Genomic DNA, 13,714 nt, shown 5'->3' with positions numbered 1-13,714 from the left:
TTTTATTTATCCAGCTTGCATAAAGCAACACATAGGGAACTATGAAAACGAAGTCATGAGCCAGAAAGGTTACTGAAACCTAATCCTCAGAGCTAAATTCCCTCAGCTGGACAAAGTCAAAACAGAGAGGGAAAACATACACATAAGCACATACACACACCTCTCCTTCAGTTCATTTCCAGTTACCTCCAAAATAATGAAAACGAGCTTTTTAACGCTTGTTAATTTTTTATTAAATAGTACATTTACATGATAGAGAATTCAGAAATGACAAAAGGGGCATGAAGTAAAAATGTTTCTTGCCTGTTTCTGTTTTATTTCTGTTGCCTGGTTCATTTTCCTTTATAGAGTCAAACAACATTCCTACTTTCTGGCATCTCCTCCTAGAGGTAGAGTGCGTTTATAAGCCTATGATCTACGTAAAACATGCACACGCAAATACGCTAACGGGCTATGTCAGCCAGGGTTCCAGCAGCACACAGATGGCACACTGAAATTAGGATGATTTGAGGAGGGTTTAGTGCAGAGACTATTGACAGGTGTGGACAGTGTGTGAAGAAGCGACAGGAGACAGCGCAGTTAGTTACTCAGGACCGATGGTAGTTATCTTGACTGTTTTGGACCAAAGGGTTAAGGACAGGGCCTCCATCTGCAATGAAAAACCACCTTGAAGAGAAGGTATTGCCCTTGGTTTCCTCTTATACACTGTTGGTTCTCCTCATTGGCCAAATCTGACAAAAGCTTGAGGGTGAGAGAGCCAATTGACATACTCCATCAAGTGCCACCTCCTGGGGCCGAGAGGCAGGTGAAGAAGAGCAGATCTTGAGGGGCAACAGAAGATATTCAGCACAGATCCCAGCTCCACATCTTGGTTTGCACCTTGATTTTTTCATTGACTGCCATAGCTTGGGCATTGACTCATAAAGATATCCATATGGAACTGCCTCCCACCCCTTAAGCATTGCTTTGTATTCTATGTTTGGATGTGCTGTAATTTGTTTTAGCAATCCTCTGTTGATGAACATTTAGACTGTTTGTGGTCTTTCACCCTTATTAACAAGGCTGCAATGAATTTATCACTGGATATCATGCCTTCTTAGAAGGGAAAGTTCTAGGCAAAATGTTGTTTGCATTTGTAGTTTTGGCATATACTCTAGAGATGTTATACCAGTTCATACCCCACCAGCTTTGTGAGAGGACCTGTTTACCCAACCTTATCTAACCCAATACAAATTTGTATTATCAAACCTGTTGCTCTTTTATCAGTCTCAGATTGGTGAAAAACTGGTCTGCATTTTTTAATCTGCATTTCTCCTATTAGCAATGAGCTTGACATGCTTTTGGTTTTAAAGAGTCTTTATTATTTGGTGATTTAAATGGAAACTACACAGCAGTGTAGAGACCTTGAAAAATATACTGTTTCCAACGAGTATTGATAATGGTTTAATAAAATTTTATTGAGCACTCACTGTGTGCCAATCAAGATGCACGTTCTGTATCACTTTCAATTATGCAATAGATGTTGGAGAAAAGAATATTGCTAAAATGTCAATGTTCTTTGATATGATCATGAGATATTTTCTGTTGGTTGTTTGTAATTGTCCAGAGTATTTGATGAAGGAGGCAATTGCTTGGGAATATCTTTCTTTCATGAATTGTCACCCAGGGTATCCTCTTAGATCAGCTTGACTTGCTCCTCTGTTCTGGCAGGGAGTATGTGTGTGACAAGCCAATAGACTTGTCCCACCTGGTCTCAAGAGCCGTGGGGTGTTTTTTTTTTCTTTTTTGCCAGTATCACAGACCAAGGCGGTTCTCTGCCAGATGGTTGCTGCAATGTCTGGCTCCAAAATGCCTGCTGCAATTAAAACCTTCTTTCAGAGAACAAGTCTTTCAATTCCAGGTCCATATGGTGATCAGCACCTCAGGGCCTCTGATTGTCTAAGAGGCCAGGTTCAGGAGAAAAGCAGATGGGAAAAAAACGCAAGATGAGAAATGCCTGTAAAGGTGAGAAATTAGTATTTATTTTTCTAGATGCAAAAAGAGTAAGAAAAGAGAAATGGCTTTCTCCAAAGCCCTTCTATTCGCAGTGTGAGGAACCAGAAACATTGTTATCACCTGGGAACAGAATATCAGCTCCTACCCAGGACCTTTTGGGTTAACATATTTACAAGTGATTGGTGTACATACTATCATTTGAGAAGCATGTCTGTAAGGCATTGGTGGTTCTAGTCACAGTGGCCAATTACTGTTCTCTGATGCTACATTCAGTTGTATCACTCTTAATGGTCCTGCTGTGAAATATATAGCACTATGCAAGACATCTGTGGTGTTTGTAGGATCAATGAAGTTTAAGTGCTCCAAAAATCATGCCACAAAACAACGGCGGGCAGATGCATGAATTCAAAAATACATGGACCTATTTCTACCAAGTGTTCAGGATTATTTGTGAAACTTTGAAAATTTGTGTAAGAATTCAGTTAATGGTAGATACCACTCCAAAGATAGGGGCTATGAATTTGTATCCAAAATTCCTCATATTTATCTGCAATACCTCTGATCCTGTTCCTCTCTGATCTTAAACAAAGATAACAGTACTATTTCAAAAATAGACACTGCTAAATCCTTAATTTATATTCTCAAGACCTGGAACCTCTGTCCCTAGATGATGATTTGGGGGGAAATGTGTCATAAAATGAGGAAGGCAGTATGATCTAGACTGAAGGTCTGGATATTACTCATGGTGAAGAGAAGTGAAATATGATGGGCCATGTGACACCATCATATGCTGAAAGGAGCTGACCATATTCACTTCCTTTAGTGGGTGAGTTTCTGGGTGAGAAGCATTCTCTCTGGAACCCCTTTCTGGAGAACTGAATGCTTAGGCAATTTGACTGTGATGGGTAGAGAATTCCCTAAGAATGACCAGCTGCTCACAGAGGGTCTACAGGCATTAAAACACCCTGCCTTAACATGAGAACACACCTTAACCCAAGACACAGAGGACAGTAATTTGACAACCAGAATTGAGGGTAGTTTTGAAGTTGGGTTAGGTTTTGCCGTAGTTGGGTTTTGTTGTGGTGCTTTTACATCCTGGAAGTGCTAAAATAATATCTTTGTTTCTAGCTATTCTCGCGTGTGCATTTATTTCCCTTTCCATTCCTTTGTCACCAACATGAATTGAACATAAGTGGGGTCATGACAGGGGCTCATCTTTTCTCATGGAATGGAATGGACAGAGTGAATGACCATCATCCCCTTTTCCCCCCAGCTCCCTCACTCTCCACCCCACTAATACTGCTTAGATATTATCAGTGATTCTTGAGGACTCTGGCCACTGCTTGAAATTCTTCAACTGGGACTTATGGGCATTTGAGGCATCTGTGAACCCTGTGAAATTATGAGCAAAATTTTGTATGTGTTTTTGTAAAGTGAGTTTATGAAGATTTTATCAAAATTATTAAGGAGATGACATCCCCAGAAAGGTTAAGAATCACTTTGCCCTCTGCAGGTAACTCCCTATCCCACCTCTATATAGTTGTGTGTGTGTGTGTGTGTACAAAGTTGTTGGGAGCCCATATTGTGTAGTGAAAAGGCCATGGGGGATTAAAGCCAGTGAGGGATGCACATGCCTTCAGGAACCAGCAGGAATTATTAGGGTGGGGAGCCTCCTGGGATCAGCTAATAGGAAGTGGCTGGTGGTGAATTGTAGTGAAATTAGAAAGCTTTCCAATTAAAATAAAAATGCTGAAAATCCATTGACCTTAGCAGTGGTAGCTTTCCCTGTAATGAGGGAAAGAATGAAATCTTCCTCACTGGGAAATTGTGAAGTTATGTGAGTAAACAGGCACACAGAAAGTCAGAAAGTTGCTCCATCAGAGTAAGTCCCCTTTGTATACTCCCTCTCCCCACTCTCATATATGGAAGTAGAGTGTACTTGGCTATGTTTGCCTTTCCCCCAAAATTCAATGGATGGGAGCCTCTCTGTAAGACACACACATTGTATACCTGCATATCTCCAGGGGCGCCATTGGCACAGACAGCAATGTGAATGGCACCCCCTGGAGGTGTGCAACTTGGTGGCCCTTTTGTGTGTGTGTGTGTGTGTGTGTGTGTGTGGCCCTCTTTTTTCTCTTCTCTTCTCTTTGTCTTTTGCAGGCATCAGACCTAAATCACCCAGACTTGCCAATACAACTGTGTCTGCCACTGCTGCTTCCAGCACCATTCTTGTTAGTTTTTCTTTCTTTTCTATCAATCCTGACTTCTGTTGCTTCTCTCACACTTCTTAGCTTTTGCTAGAAAAGAACTGAATAGTCTGGACATGCCTTCTTTCTAGCTGTGATGTGAAACATCTCTTTAGATGCATGTTTTCTCAAGGACATTTCTTGATGGCCCCTGCACCTTCAAATACATCGTGTGTGTGTGTTTTGTGGTTATTGTTGTTTTGTTTCATTTTGTGCTTATTGTATTGCTTTCAACTGATTCCAGGTTAATTCTCAACATCAGTTGCACATTAGTATCATCTGTGAAGCTTTGAAAAATCCTGATGCCTAGGACATCCTCCAGAATAATTAAATCAGAATATCTGGAGTGGGAATCAAGCTTCATTATTTTTTAACTAATCACCCAAGTGATTCCAACATGCCACCAAAGTTGAGAGCCACTCATTTAGGCTAAAATTCTAAAACACTGGAAGGCTGAATTTCAAGTCATGAAAGTTTGATTTTAAGTTTAAAAATAACAAAGCTGTTTAACAAACAGACGTTTATCTGAAACATACCATACACATACACAAAGGTCAAATAAAAATAGACAGCCATTTTTTTTTTTGTTTGTTTGTTTGTTTTTTTGCTGTGGCAAATGTTATGTAGGAAGACCTAACGGGTTAAATTGCTTGTTTTGCAGATTGATCCAAATCTAACCATTGTAGAAAAAATGTATCTTCATTTTTGTGTTCGTCCTAAATTTAAAAAGATTCAGAGAGCATTTCTGCCTGTATTTTTAGCTAAGCATAGGGCTTTTGGCCTGGGACACACTGAGAATTTCAAAATAGTGTGTCACCTAAAAATACACTTCCTGAAATGAACTTGAGGCCTGAGAGGGATGAATGGGTTTATTTTTTTCTTCTATATTTAATGTTGCCACAAGAAAGCAAATCTTAAATTTATGTATGTTTATATTTTTAGACACCCAGGAAACAGGTGTTGTACCCAAGTGACAAAGAGGGTTGTGTGGCAGAGTAAAATATCCATGACAGAAATCTAAAATTCATAGGGCAGAGAGCAACCTTGGAAGGCATTGGGCCATTCCCCTGGCTTTAGGAGGAGCACATTTAACAGTAGGAGAAGATAAGGAGGTTTTCTCCTGTGTCCTCCAGCAGTTGACCCTGGGAGAGCACACCTACCAACTTCTAATGGCAAGCCACTAATCGCAGGCCACCCGTGATCTAGCTGCTTAATCTTTCTTAGTCTAGAATATAATGGCAGTGTTTCATGTTTGTTGATTGACTGCCTAGTGGTCTTGTCTTAATTCACCTGACCCTCCAAACTCATACCTTTAATTACCACCATTGCCAGTGGAAATGGATCTCACTGAGGAAGAGGATGGGGAAAGGGATGTTAACCCTTTTTTACTGCCTCAGCATCCAGACCATGTTGCAAAGCAGTCTGTCTTTAATGTTTTATTGAATAGATGTGAATGAGTATTGCCTTCATGATCATAATTCCCCCTTAATTTGGTTGAAGACATTCTATATCCCTTCTCATTTGCTATAAAGGGCCAAATCTGAACTCATTGCGTTTGTTCCTTTATTCATTCATTCACTCATTCATGAATTATGAATTTTGTTAATGCAAAATTATGCAGTAAACATAATTTTGTATGCTTATTTGTGGCATGTCCTCTTTTGAGTACTGGAGATACATTGTATGAGCAAGATAGATAAAATCTTGTGGAGATATTCTCATGGAGCTTGCATTTTGGTGTATAGATTATAAGCAAATAAATTGATTGAAATAGTTTGTGCAGAAGATAAAACAAAGTCCTGTGGTCGTTACTTGCTGGTTACTTAAGAACGAAGAGGTTTCATGTAACTGAAGACAAGAAAAGTAAGCAGAAGACAGACAAAGGGAACAGTGAATAAAAGGCTGAGGAAGGGAAGGAGGGAGTTTGGCCTCTCCAGGAAAGGTTCATATGTCCTAAAAGGTAATGAGTAAGGAGTAAAGGAGGAGTGGTGAGGCATGAGGTCAGAACTGGGTAGGAGGCAGGTCCTCGAGATGGGACTCAGCTTTGATTTGCCTTCATGACCCCACAATACCAAGCTTTAGCACTCAACAAGTATTGGTTAATATACTAATTCACCTTTATGGCAGTCGAGAGGAGTCTGTAGAGCCAGTGCCTTACAAGGCCCTCGTAGCTCTTTTAGGTGTTAAGTCAGGTAAATGATGGCAACATCCTTCCTCACCTATAGCTTCTCCTTTCAGTTGGCCAGTTCTTTCTTGTAGTTTGTGACTGCTTGGTTGAGACCTCTGTTTGCCCACTTGGGCCATCGCTCTTGTCTGCCTCCCACATCCCCTGTTTCCCTTTTATTTTAGAATAGCCTGTCCTGGTCTGTTTCCTTGTCTATTCACCCAGTTAAACTACAGTTTGCTTAAGGGTGATTTTCATTGTGCTCCCAGCACTAATATTATGCATTGGGCCACTGTGTGTTTCATAATCTAATGATAAGGTTTTTGTAGAAAGAGGACCTTATAATAATCATTGACGAAGGCAAGAAGGTACTCAATTTGCACTACCAGGTTGCACTGCATAATGTCTTTCATTATGAATTACATACGTGAGAAATTTCTAATCTGATGTGAGGGGATTTTTTTTCCCCTTTTTTCTGTACTCGACATCAAGCTCATTTGGAGTTGCATAACATCTTCAGGAATTCATTGGCAGGCTGCCTAAGAGTTGGATAAGTATTTAATGAATTTTTCTATTTCCCCCAGTTAATAACGACATGATGGTCACTGACAACAATGGTGGAATCAAGTTGCGGCAGCTGTGTAAGTTTTGTGACGTGAGATCTTCCACCTGTGCCAATCAGAAGTCCTGCATGAGCAATTGCAGCATCACGTCCATCTGTGAGAACACAAACGAAGTCTGTGTGGCTGTGTGGTGAGATTGCCTTTTACAAAATCTCTCTTTCTTTCTTTCCCCCTTTTTATAAGTAATGCATGCTCATGGTAGGTAGAGTCAGTGGGTCTCAATCTCCTAAGCATAGACACCTATCTTATTTCCCTTCCCCCTAGACCATCTCACTTTCAATTATGAAAGGTAGCTTTCCAAGGATAGTCTGTATATTCTCATATACACACACACTGGTGAGTGTATGTGTGTGAGTGACAATGTGTACTCACTATATATATATATATATAACAAATCTGGAAACCCTTCCTTACATCGAGAAAGAGTGATTTGCTACTTACTAACTATTTATCTGGCCCCTCCTCAATGCCTCATAGTGACACTGGGAGCTTTTTTCCCTGAGGCTGTCTCAGTTCTGTGATATAGAAGGAGGGGAGATGAAAGGTGGCCTGTTGGAAAGGGCAAACACTAAAGGAAAAGCTGCTTGGGGAACCAGAGAAAGAACCCATTCCTTAGAAACTTTGATTACATGTCCTGTATAACCATTGGGCTACACACTACATCTTTTTCAAATTCTCCTATCTCTCTCTCTCTCTCCTCTGTCTTTCTCTCATTCTCTTTCTCTATCTTATGTACACACACACATATATGTACATACACAAACACACACACCCCTGATATAGTTCTTCATATATACACAATAGGTGCTCATGAAACATTTGATAAACTTATGGTTGTAGACTGGATGCATGAGCAATAGATACAAGAAAAATAGATACTATGAAATGAGTCCCAATTTTATGAAAATATATGGAATTATCTCTTTTTGTAAATAAATGAGATACAACATTTTGCAGACTTGTTCTGATGTTTTGGGTGTATTGGCTTTTTTAAAAAAATAATCTATGTATCTCCTGGCCAGCTGGCAAGCAAAAATATTAACCCAAGTATCTCCTCTGTCCCCTTTTTGTTGGGATCGAGTCTTTTGAGACTTTCTGCAGACCACCTGTAGTTAGCCTTGATGATTATTCTGAGAACTTTGCAGAACTGGTTTCTTAAGTTCTAGAGGAAAATTAACACAAAGACCTGTCATGACAGATTCAGTTCTGGGAGATGCTTTTGAAGAAGGGGTTTGACAGACAGTATGTTCAGAGGAGAGGGTCCAGTGTAGTTAGAGGTTTGGAACACGTGCCATTTAAGAAATGGCTGAGGCAATTAGACATGGTTAGTCCGCTAGAAGAGCGGACACAAGATCTGTTGAGAGATACTTGAGGGGCTGATTGTCCTACATAAATCTGAAGGGCATAAGAAGAGGCCATAAACCTGTGCAACAAATTTATTTTCAGTATAACTTTAAACATTTTCACAATCATGGTTTCCCAACTTCCTTTTCCAGAAGAGTCAAGCAAAGTTCAGAAAAGTGCAGGAAAGATTGAGACACCAGATGAGATGACCTCAGTGCTTCCTTCTATGGTTCTGTTCTCCACTGATTATCTTTACTTAAATACCAAGTGTTGTCTGAGAGCTTACTCCTGCTCCTGAAAAGAGACGCTTTTGTTTAAGATTTTTCTCCTTGACTCATAATACAAATCCAAATTATTGAATTTAAATCATATTTCTCTGAAAGAGGGTCTTTGCTACTCTCAAAAAATGCATGCATGTATAGAAGAGGAAACCTCCCTATCACCCCTATATCCCTACTATAAAGAATAAATACAGTGAATGCTATTTTTACTATTTTTTGCAAATGCAAACACTCCTGTGTAGCAAACGTGTAGATGAGAAAGGGAAATGGAGTGGATGCAGTGATGGGCCACCCAGATCCTTCTTCCAAGACACTTAGTCCCCCAGCTTCTGGAAGTGGGAACACTGGCTTCTGAATGCTCACCCCAAGTGAAGCCACTGAAGGAAGCTGCTTCATTCAATTTTGCCCCCTCCTCAGGGGCAGCCAGCCTCCCATGACTGTTGATGCACAGGTACAAAAGCTTGACCGCTTTGCCTCGATTTGAGAGAACTCTGAAAGGCCATCCCAGTTTTAGAGCTTCTGTAGGATCAGTTAAGGCCTCTGTTGCGACTTGCCTTGCAGTTCAACTTCTCCCTCTGTACATGTCTGCTTCATTCAATCCCTTACAGGTTCATCTCCAAAAAAACCTCCTGTGCCTCAAACTCAGTACCAAAATTAAGATAGCAAGCTATTTTTAAGATAATCATCAAATATGGAAACTGAAAAACTCTACCGTAGTAGTACTTTTATCAGTTATAGTGTTCTTTTCATTCATGTACCAATTCATTCATTCATTCCTCCATTCATTCACTCTTCTAATGCCTATTACACACCCATTCCATGTAAAATACTTAAGTTCTTTCCAGGGATAGAAATATTTTGAAACTTAAATCAATTTCATTATTGTGATTCTTGACAACCTCTTCAGTGTCATAGAGCAGGGCAAAAAAAAAAAAATCTAAATTGATTTCATTACTTATCCAGAGTTCTTTGAAAAGTTAGCTCTGCCTGACATAGGGCACTGTTACAGGGGTGAGTAGAGAAAGCACTTAAGGGTTTTATGCAGACCTGAATATTATTACTGAGTTCCTCTCTGTGATTTTAGTTCTCTATGCAGCTGGGAATAGAGGGTAAGAGGGGAGGAGAGTCTTTGTTTGTCCCAGCTTCTATAAGAGCTGCTGAATGATTATGGAAGAGCTTTTCTTCATGGCTTGCAATTCCTTCCTAATCCCAGGCCTTGGCCCTTAGAAGCGTCACAAGACACATCACACTTTTCCTTGAGAGCATGGAGGATTCAGCATGCCTTCATTTTATTACCAAAAACAAAACAACTCCAATTCCCTTCCCCATATGTGTGTACACACATGTGCACACACACAAACATACCCATGCTACTGTGGGGGCAATGAGTGAGGATGCTCTCAGACCATTGCCATAGGTTTACAAGGGCAGCATGACAGCTTTTGTGTTGAGTACGTAGGTGTCTAAATAGATAGCATTTGTTGAGTGATGATACCATTTTTAGTTCCCTGTCAGCCACTCTCAAGCTAGATTCTGATTGTGGTTCTTCCTTTAACAGTGGGACCCTGCTCGGTAAGGACTTTCTCTTGCTGAGCAAGCTGGAGTTTTAGCTGCAGCCCTTAACCCTTGAACTCTTTCACTGAGGGACACACATTTCCCTCTTCTGAGTCAGCTCTGGGCAGCATGGATGTCATAAACATGGACTCCATTCCTGGTTGGACCGTTTCCTCCTCACCCCTACACCCAATCCCCTTATTAATATATTGTCTTTCCGTGTCCTTGAATTGAGCACGGAGGGAGGTGGGACTAGTCAAAGTTGCTCCTTCCTTCCTGAGTATGACCATGCCCCCTTTGCAAATGAAAGTTGTTCTCTTAGCTGCTCCTTGCTCCCAGTCTGCCTTCCATTGTCCTTGCTGTGAGCAGTGAAGAGGAGGGATGAGTGCACAAATGTGTTGGTACGTGTGCACAGCCATGCATGCATTCAGAATTCTTCCCCTAGGAAATGTATACTATTAAAATGAATTGAACCTATCATGTTGTTTAAGACCTAATTAGCCCCTTCCTAGCCTCTCCCTCTAGTTACGAGAGAATACCAGTAAAGTCAACAGGCATCTGAAAATGGCAGGGATGGGAAGGAGGCTGTCAGGCCAATCTTGCTATTGAACACAGTTATTGGAAAGTTTGTAAGGAGAGTGGAGGAAAGTAGGTAGAGAAGTAATGCGGATTTTTATTTTGGCAGGTTCAATTATAATGCTGAACATTAATCCCGTCATTTTAATGTAATGTGCACTTATAGCCAACTGAGTATTTTCTAGGGCCCAAGTAAAATGCCACTTGAGAGAGTTTCTGAGCCCTTAGCTGAATTAGGGTCCAAATATGTCATATGAAGAGGTAATAAATGTAGAAGTAATTAGTTTGTGATAACATACCATTTTTCACTGAGCTATCAATGAAGAGCATCCTGCAATTCTTTCCCACGTGTTTTAGTTCTTTTTTCTCTGCTGTTCCCTCCTGGAATTCAGGAAGCTTTGGTTTTTTATCTAGTAGGCTCCTTCCCTTTTCTCAGCAAAACTAGTTGTTGACATGGAATATGCCTCACACTATGCCCTGGGGCTCAACAAAAACAAAGCAGGAACCCAGAGGAACTGTGGCTGTTTTTGCAGACACACTCTTTGAGGACAGGTTAGCTAGACATGGACCTGATTCTGCCAAATAAACTATGAATGCAATGCAAACCTTCTAGTACGTTCAATGTGGAAGGTTTAAATTATCCTCAGTATCTAGGGGTCCTTTCTTTTTCCAGCTACTCTCCTTTAATGATTTAATTAAGAGTTAATGTGTAAAATTCTCCAACAGAACAGTCCCCAAGGAAAGCCCACATCTTTATAATCATAAGTGGGCTCTCAGACTAAGCAAAGGGAAAACTGAAATAAGTAGAAAAAGCACAGGATGCTGTAGGGCAGCCCAGTAATAATATTAGAGAATTGGAACTAGCTGCTGTTGTTAAAAGTTCATGGAGGAAATACAGTCCAGATTGCCTTTGTGTTTACTGAAACCATGTTCTACCCTCCCATCTCTCCATGAAATTCTGTGTCTTAGGAGAAAGAATGATGAAAACATAACCCTAGAGACAGTTTGCCATGACCCTGGGATCACCTACCATGGATTTGCTCTGGAAGATTTTGCTTCTTCAAAGTGTATCATGAAGGAAAAGAAAAAGTCCGGTGAGACCTTCTTTATGTGTTCCTGCAGTTCCGATGAGTGCAACGACCACATCATCTTCTCAGAAGGTGAGTTTTCTCCTCTTGAGAACCTGGCCTCTCTTCCCCTATGTTGTTGTCTTGTGAGACTGATCTGCATTCTTACCAAGTACATCTTCCTGGACCTGATGCTGGAGAGTGATCTTATGCTCTGTGGTTTAGGAACCCTTTCACCTGTAGAAAGAGGTGGTTAGGAAGTCACTGGGTTGGTTCTGGTCCTTACCAAATCTGGCTCATCTGGGCCCACGTTTTTGTTTGTCTTTGACAAATAGTTTCTTTTACAGAGAGCAGTGGTTCTCAAAATAATGCCTAGATCAGCAGGAACTTGTTAGAAATGCGCATTCTCAGAACCCATCCTGACTACTGAATCAGAAACTCTGGGAGTATGGCCCAGCAATCTGTGTTTTAACAAGCTCTCTGGGAGATTCTGATACAGCTAAAATTTGAGGACTAGTGGTTTAGAGGTTTAGAGGTTTGGAGGGTGTTGCTTGATCCAGAAGGAGGGGGGCTTTCTTTGAGTTAATTCAAGTATTTTCTTGTACATATTTCTAGGATTTGACTAAAGGTTATTTAATATTGGTCCCATTTAAGAGAAAAATTCAAACACATCAAACTAGGGAAAAATAGATTAGAAACCAAGCGCTATTCTTGAAGTTCAGTGTTTACTTAGCTGGAAAGGAAGGCTTACATTATTCCCTTAATTGAAAAATGATTCAATTATTTTTAATTACAAAGTCTTATCTGTACCTTATAAAAAAACAAACAACCCAACAGTGTATAACAATTAAAAAATGAAAATACATTTCCTTTATCCCCTCACTCCCAATTCAACAGATAATCAATACTGATAGTTTGCTGGATGTACATGTATCTCTCTCACTCATGTTTTCTCTCTCCTTCCCTCTCTATCCATCCATCCATCCATCCATCCATCCATCCATCCATCCATCCATCTTATCTACTCATCCTTCTTTCAGTGCAAACATTTGATTATAGTAAATGTTATTTTGCTACCTTTTTATTACTAAATCACTTTTTTTCATAATAATAATAGTCATTTATTATTTGGCTCAATCATGTTCATAGTTTCTGTGAATTCAGAAATAATTTTCACTACAGGTTGTTAAGATGTTTTTGCTCCTGAGAATAAAGAATGTCCACAAAGGACAGTTTTACCAAATATGTGTCTGAGTCTGAAAATTAGTGAAATAACTTAGATACTCTGAGGGGTTAGTTCTATCTGTTCAACTTTTAGATCATAAGGAAGGAACACACTTTAGGAGAAGAATGTATGGAGCACAAGAGACCCAGTAATGTCTCTTCTTTAATCTTATTGCCTGTCTTCTTTTTTATGATTAGGTATTAACATTTTTGAATGATTTATTTTTTATTGATATGTATTATATATTCACTTACTATGTAATCATCCAAAGTATACAATCAGTGGTTCACAATATCATCATATAGCCGTGCATTTATCATAATTGACTTTTTTTTTCTTTTTGTGAAAAATAACATATATACAAAAAAAAATCAATGAATTTCAATGTACATCTCAACGATTAGTTGTTGAACAAATGTCAGAGTTTGGTATGGGTTACAGTTCCACAACTTTAAGTTTTTACTGCTAGCTGCTCTAAGATACTGGAGACTAAAAGAAATATCAATATAATGATTCAGCAATCATACTCATTTGTTAAACCTTTCCATCTCTGTATAACTTCACCACCACTTTGATCTTTCTCCCACTCTGAGGGGTATTTGGGCTGTGGCCATTCTTACCTTTTCATGATGGAAGGAG

At 39.8% G+C, this 13,714-nt stretch overlaps 1 protein-coding gene across 4 annotated transcripts in view; it reads left to right on the top strand.

Moving 5' to 3' along the window:
• Positions 1-13,714, top strand: part of TGFBR2 (transforming growth factor beta receptor 2) — an 84,995-nt gene that overhangs the window by 25,800 nt on the left and 45,481 nt on the right. For all 4 annotated transcript variants that reach the window (XM_077129928.1, XM_077129927.1, XM_077129929.1 and 1 more), the window contains 2 exons: positions 6,990-7,158; positions 11,753-11,943. In XM_077129928.1, coding sequence (XP_076986043.1) covers positions 6,990-7,158; positions 11,753-11,943 — 360 coding nt within the window. The remainder of the gene's footprint in view (positions 1-6,989; positions 7,159-11,752; positions 11,944-13,714) is intronic.

The sequence above is a fragment of the Tamandua tetradactyla genome, chromosome 15, assembly GCF_023851605.1.
Source record: "Tamandua tetradactyla isolate mTamTet1 chromosome 15, mTamTet1.pri, whole genome shotgun sequence".
Classification (NCBI taxonomy): Eukaryota; Metazoa; Chordata; class Mammalia; order Pilosa; family Myrmecophagidae; genus Tamandua; species Tamandua tetradactyla.
Note: the sequence above shows the minus strand (reverse complement) of the source record. Positions and strands in the feature narration are given on the sequence as shown.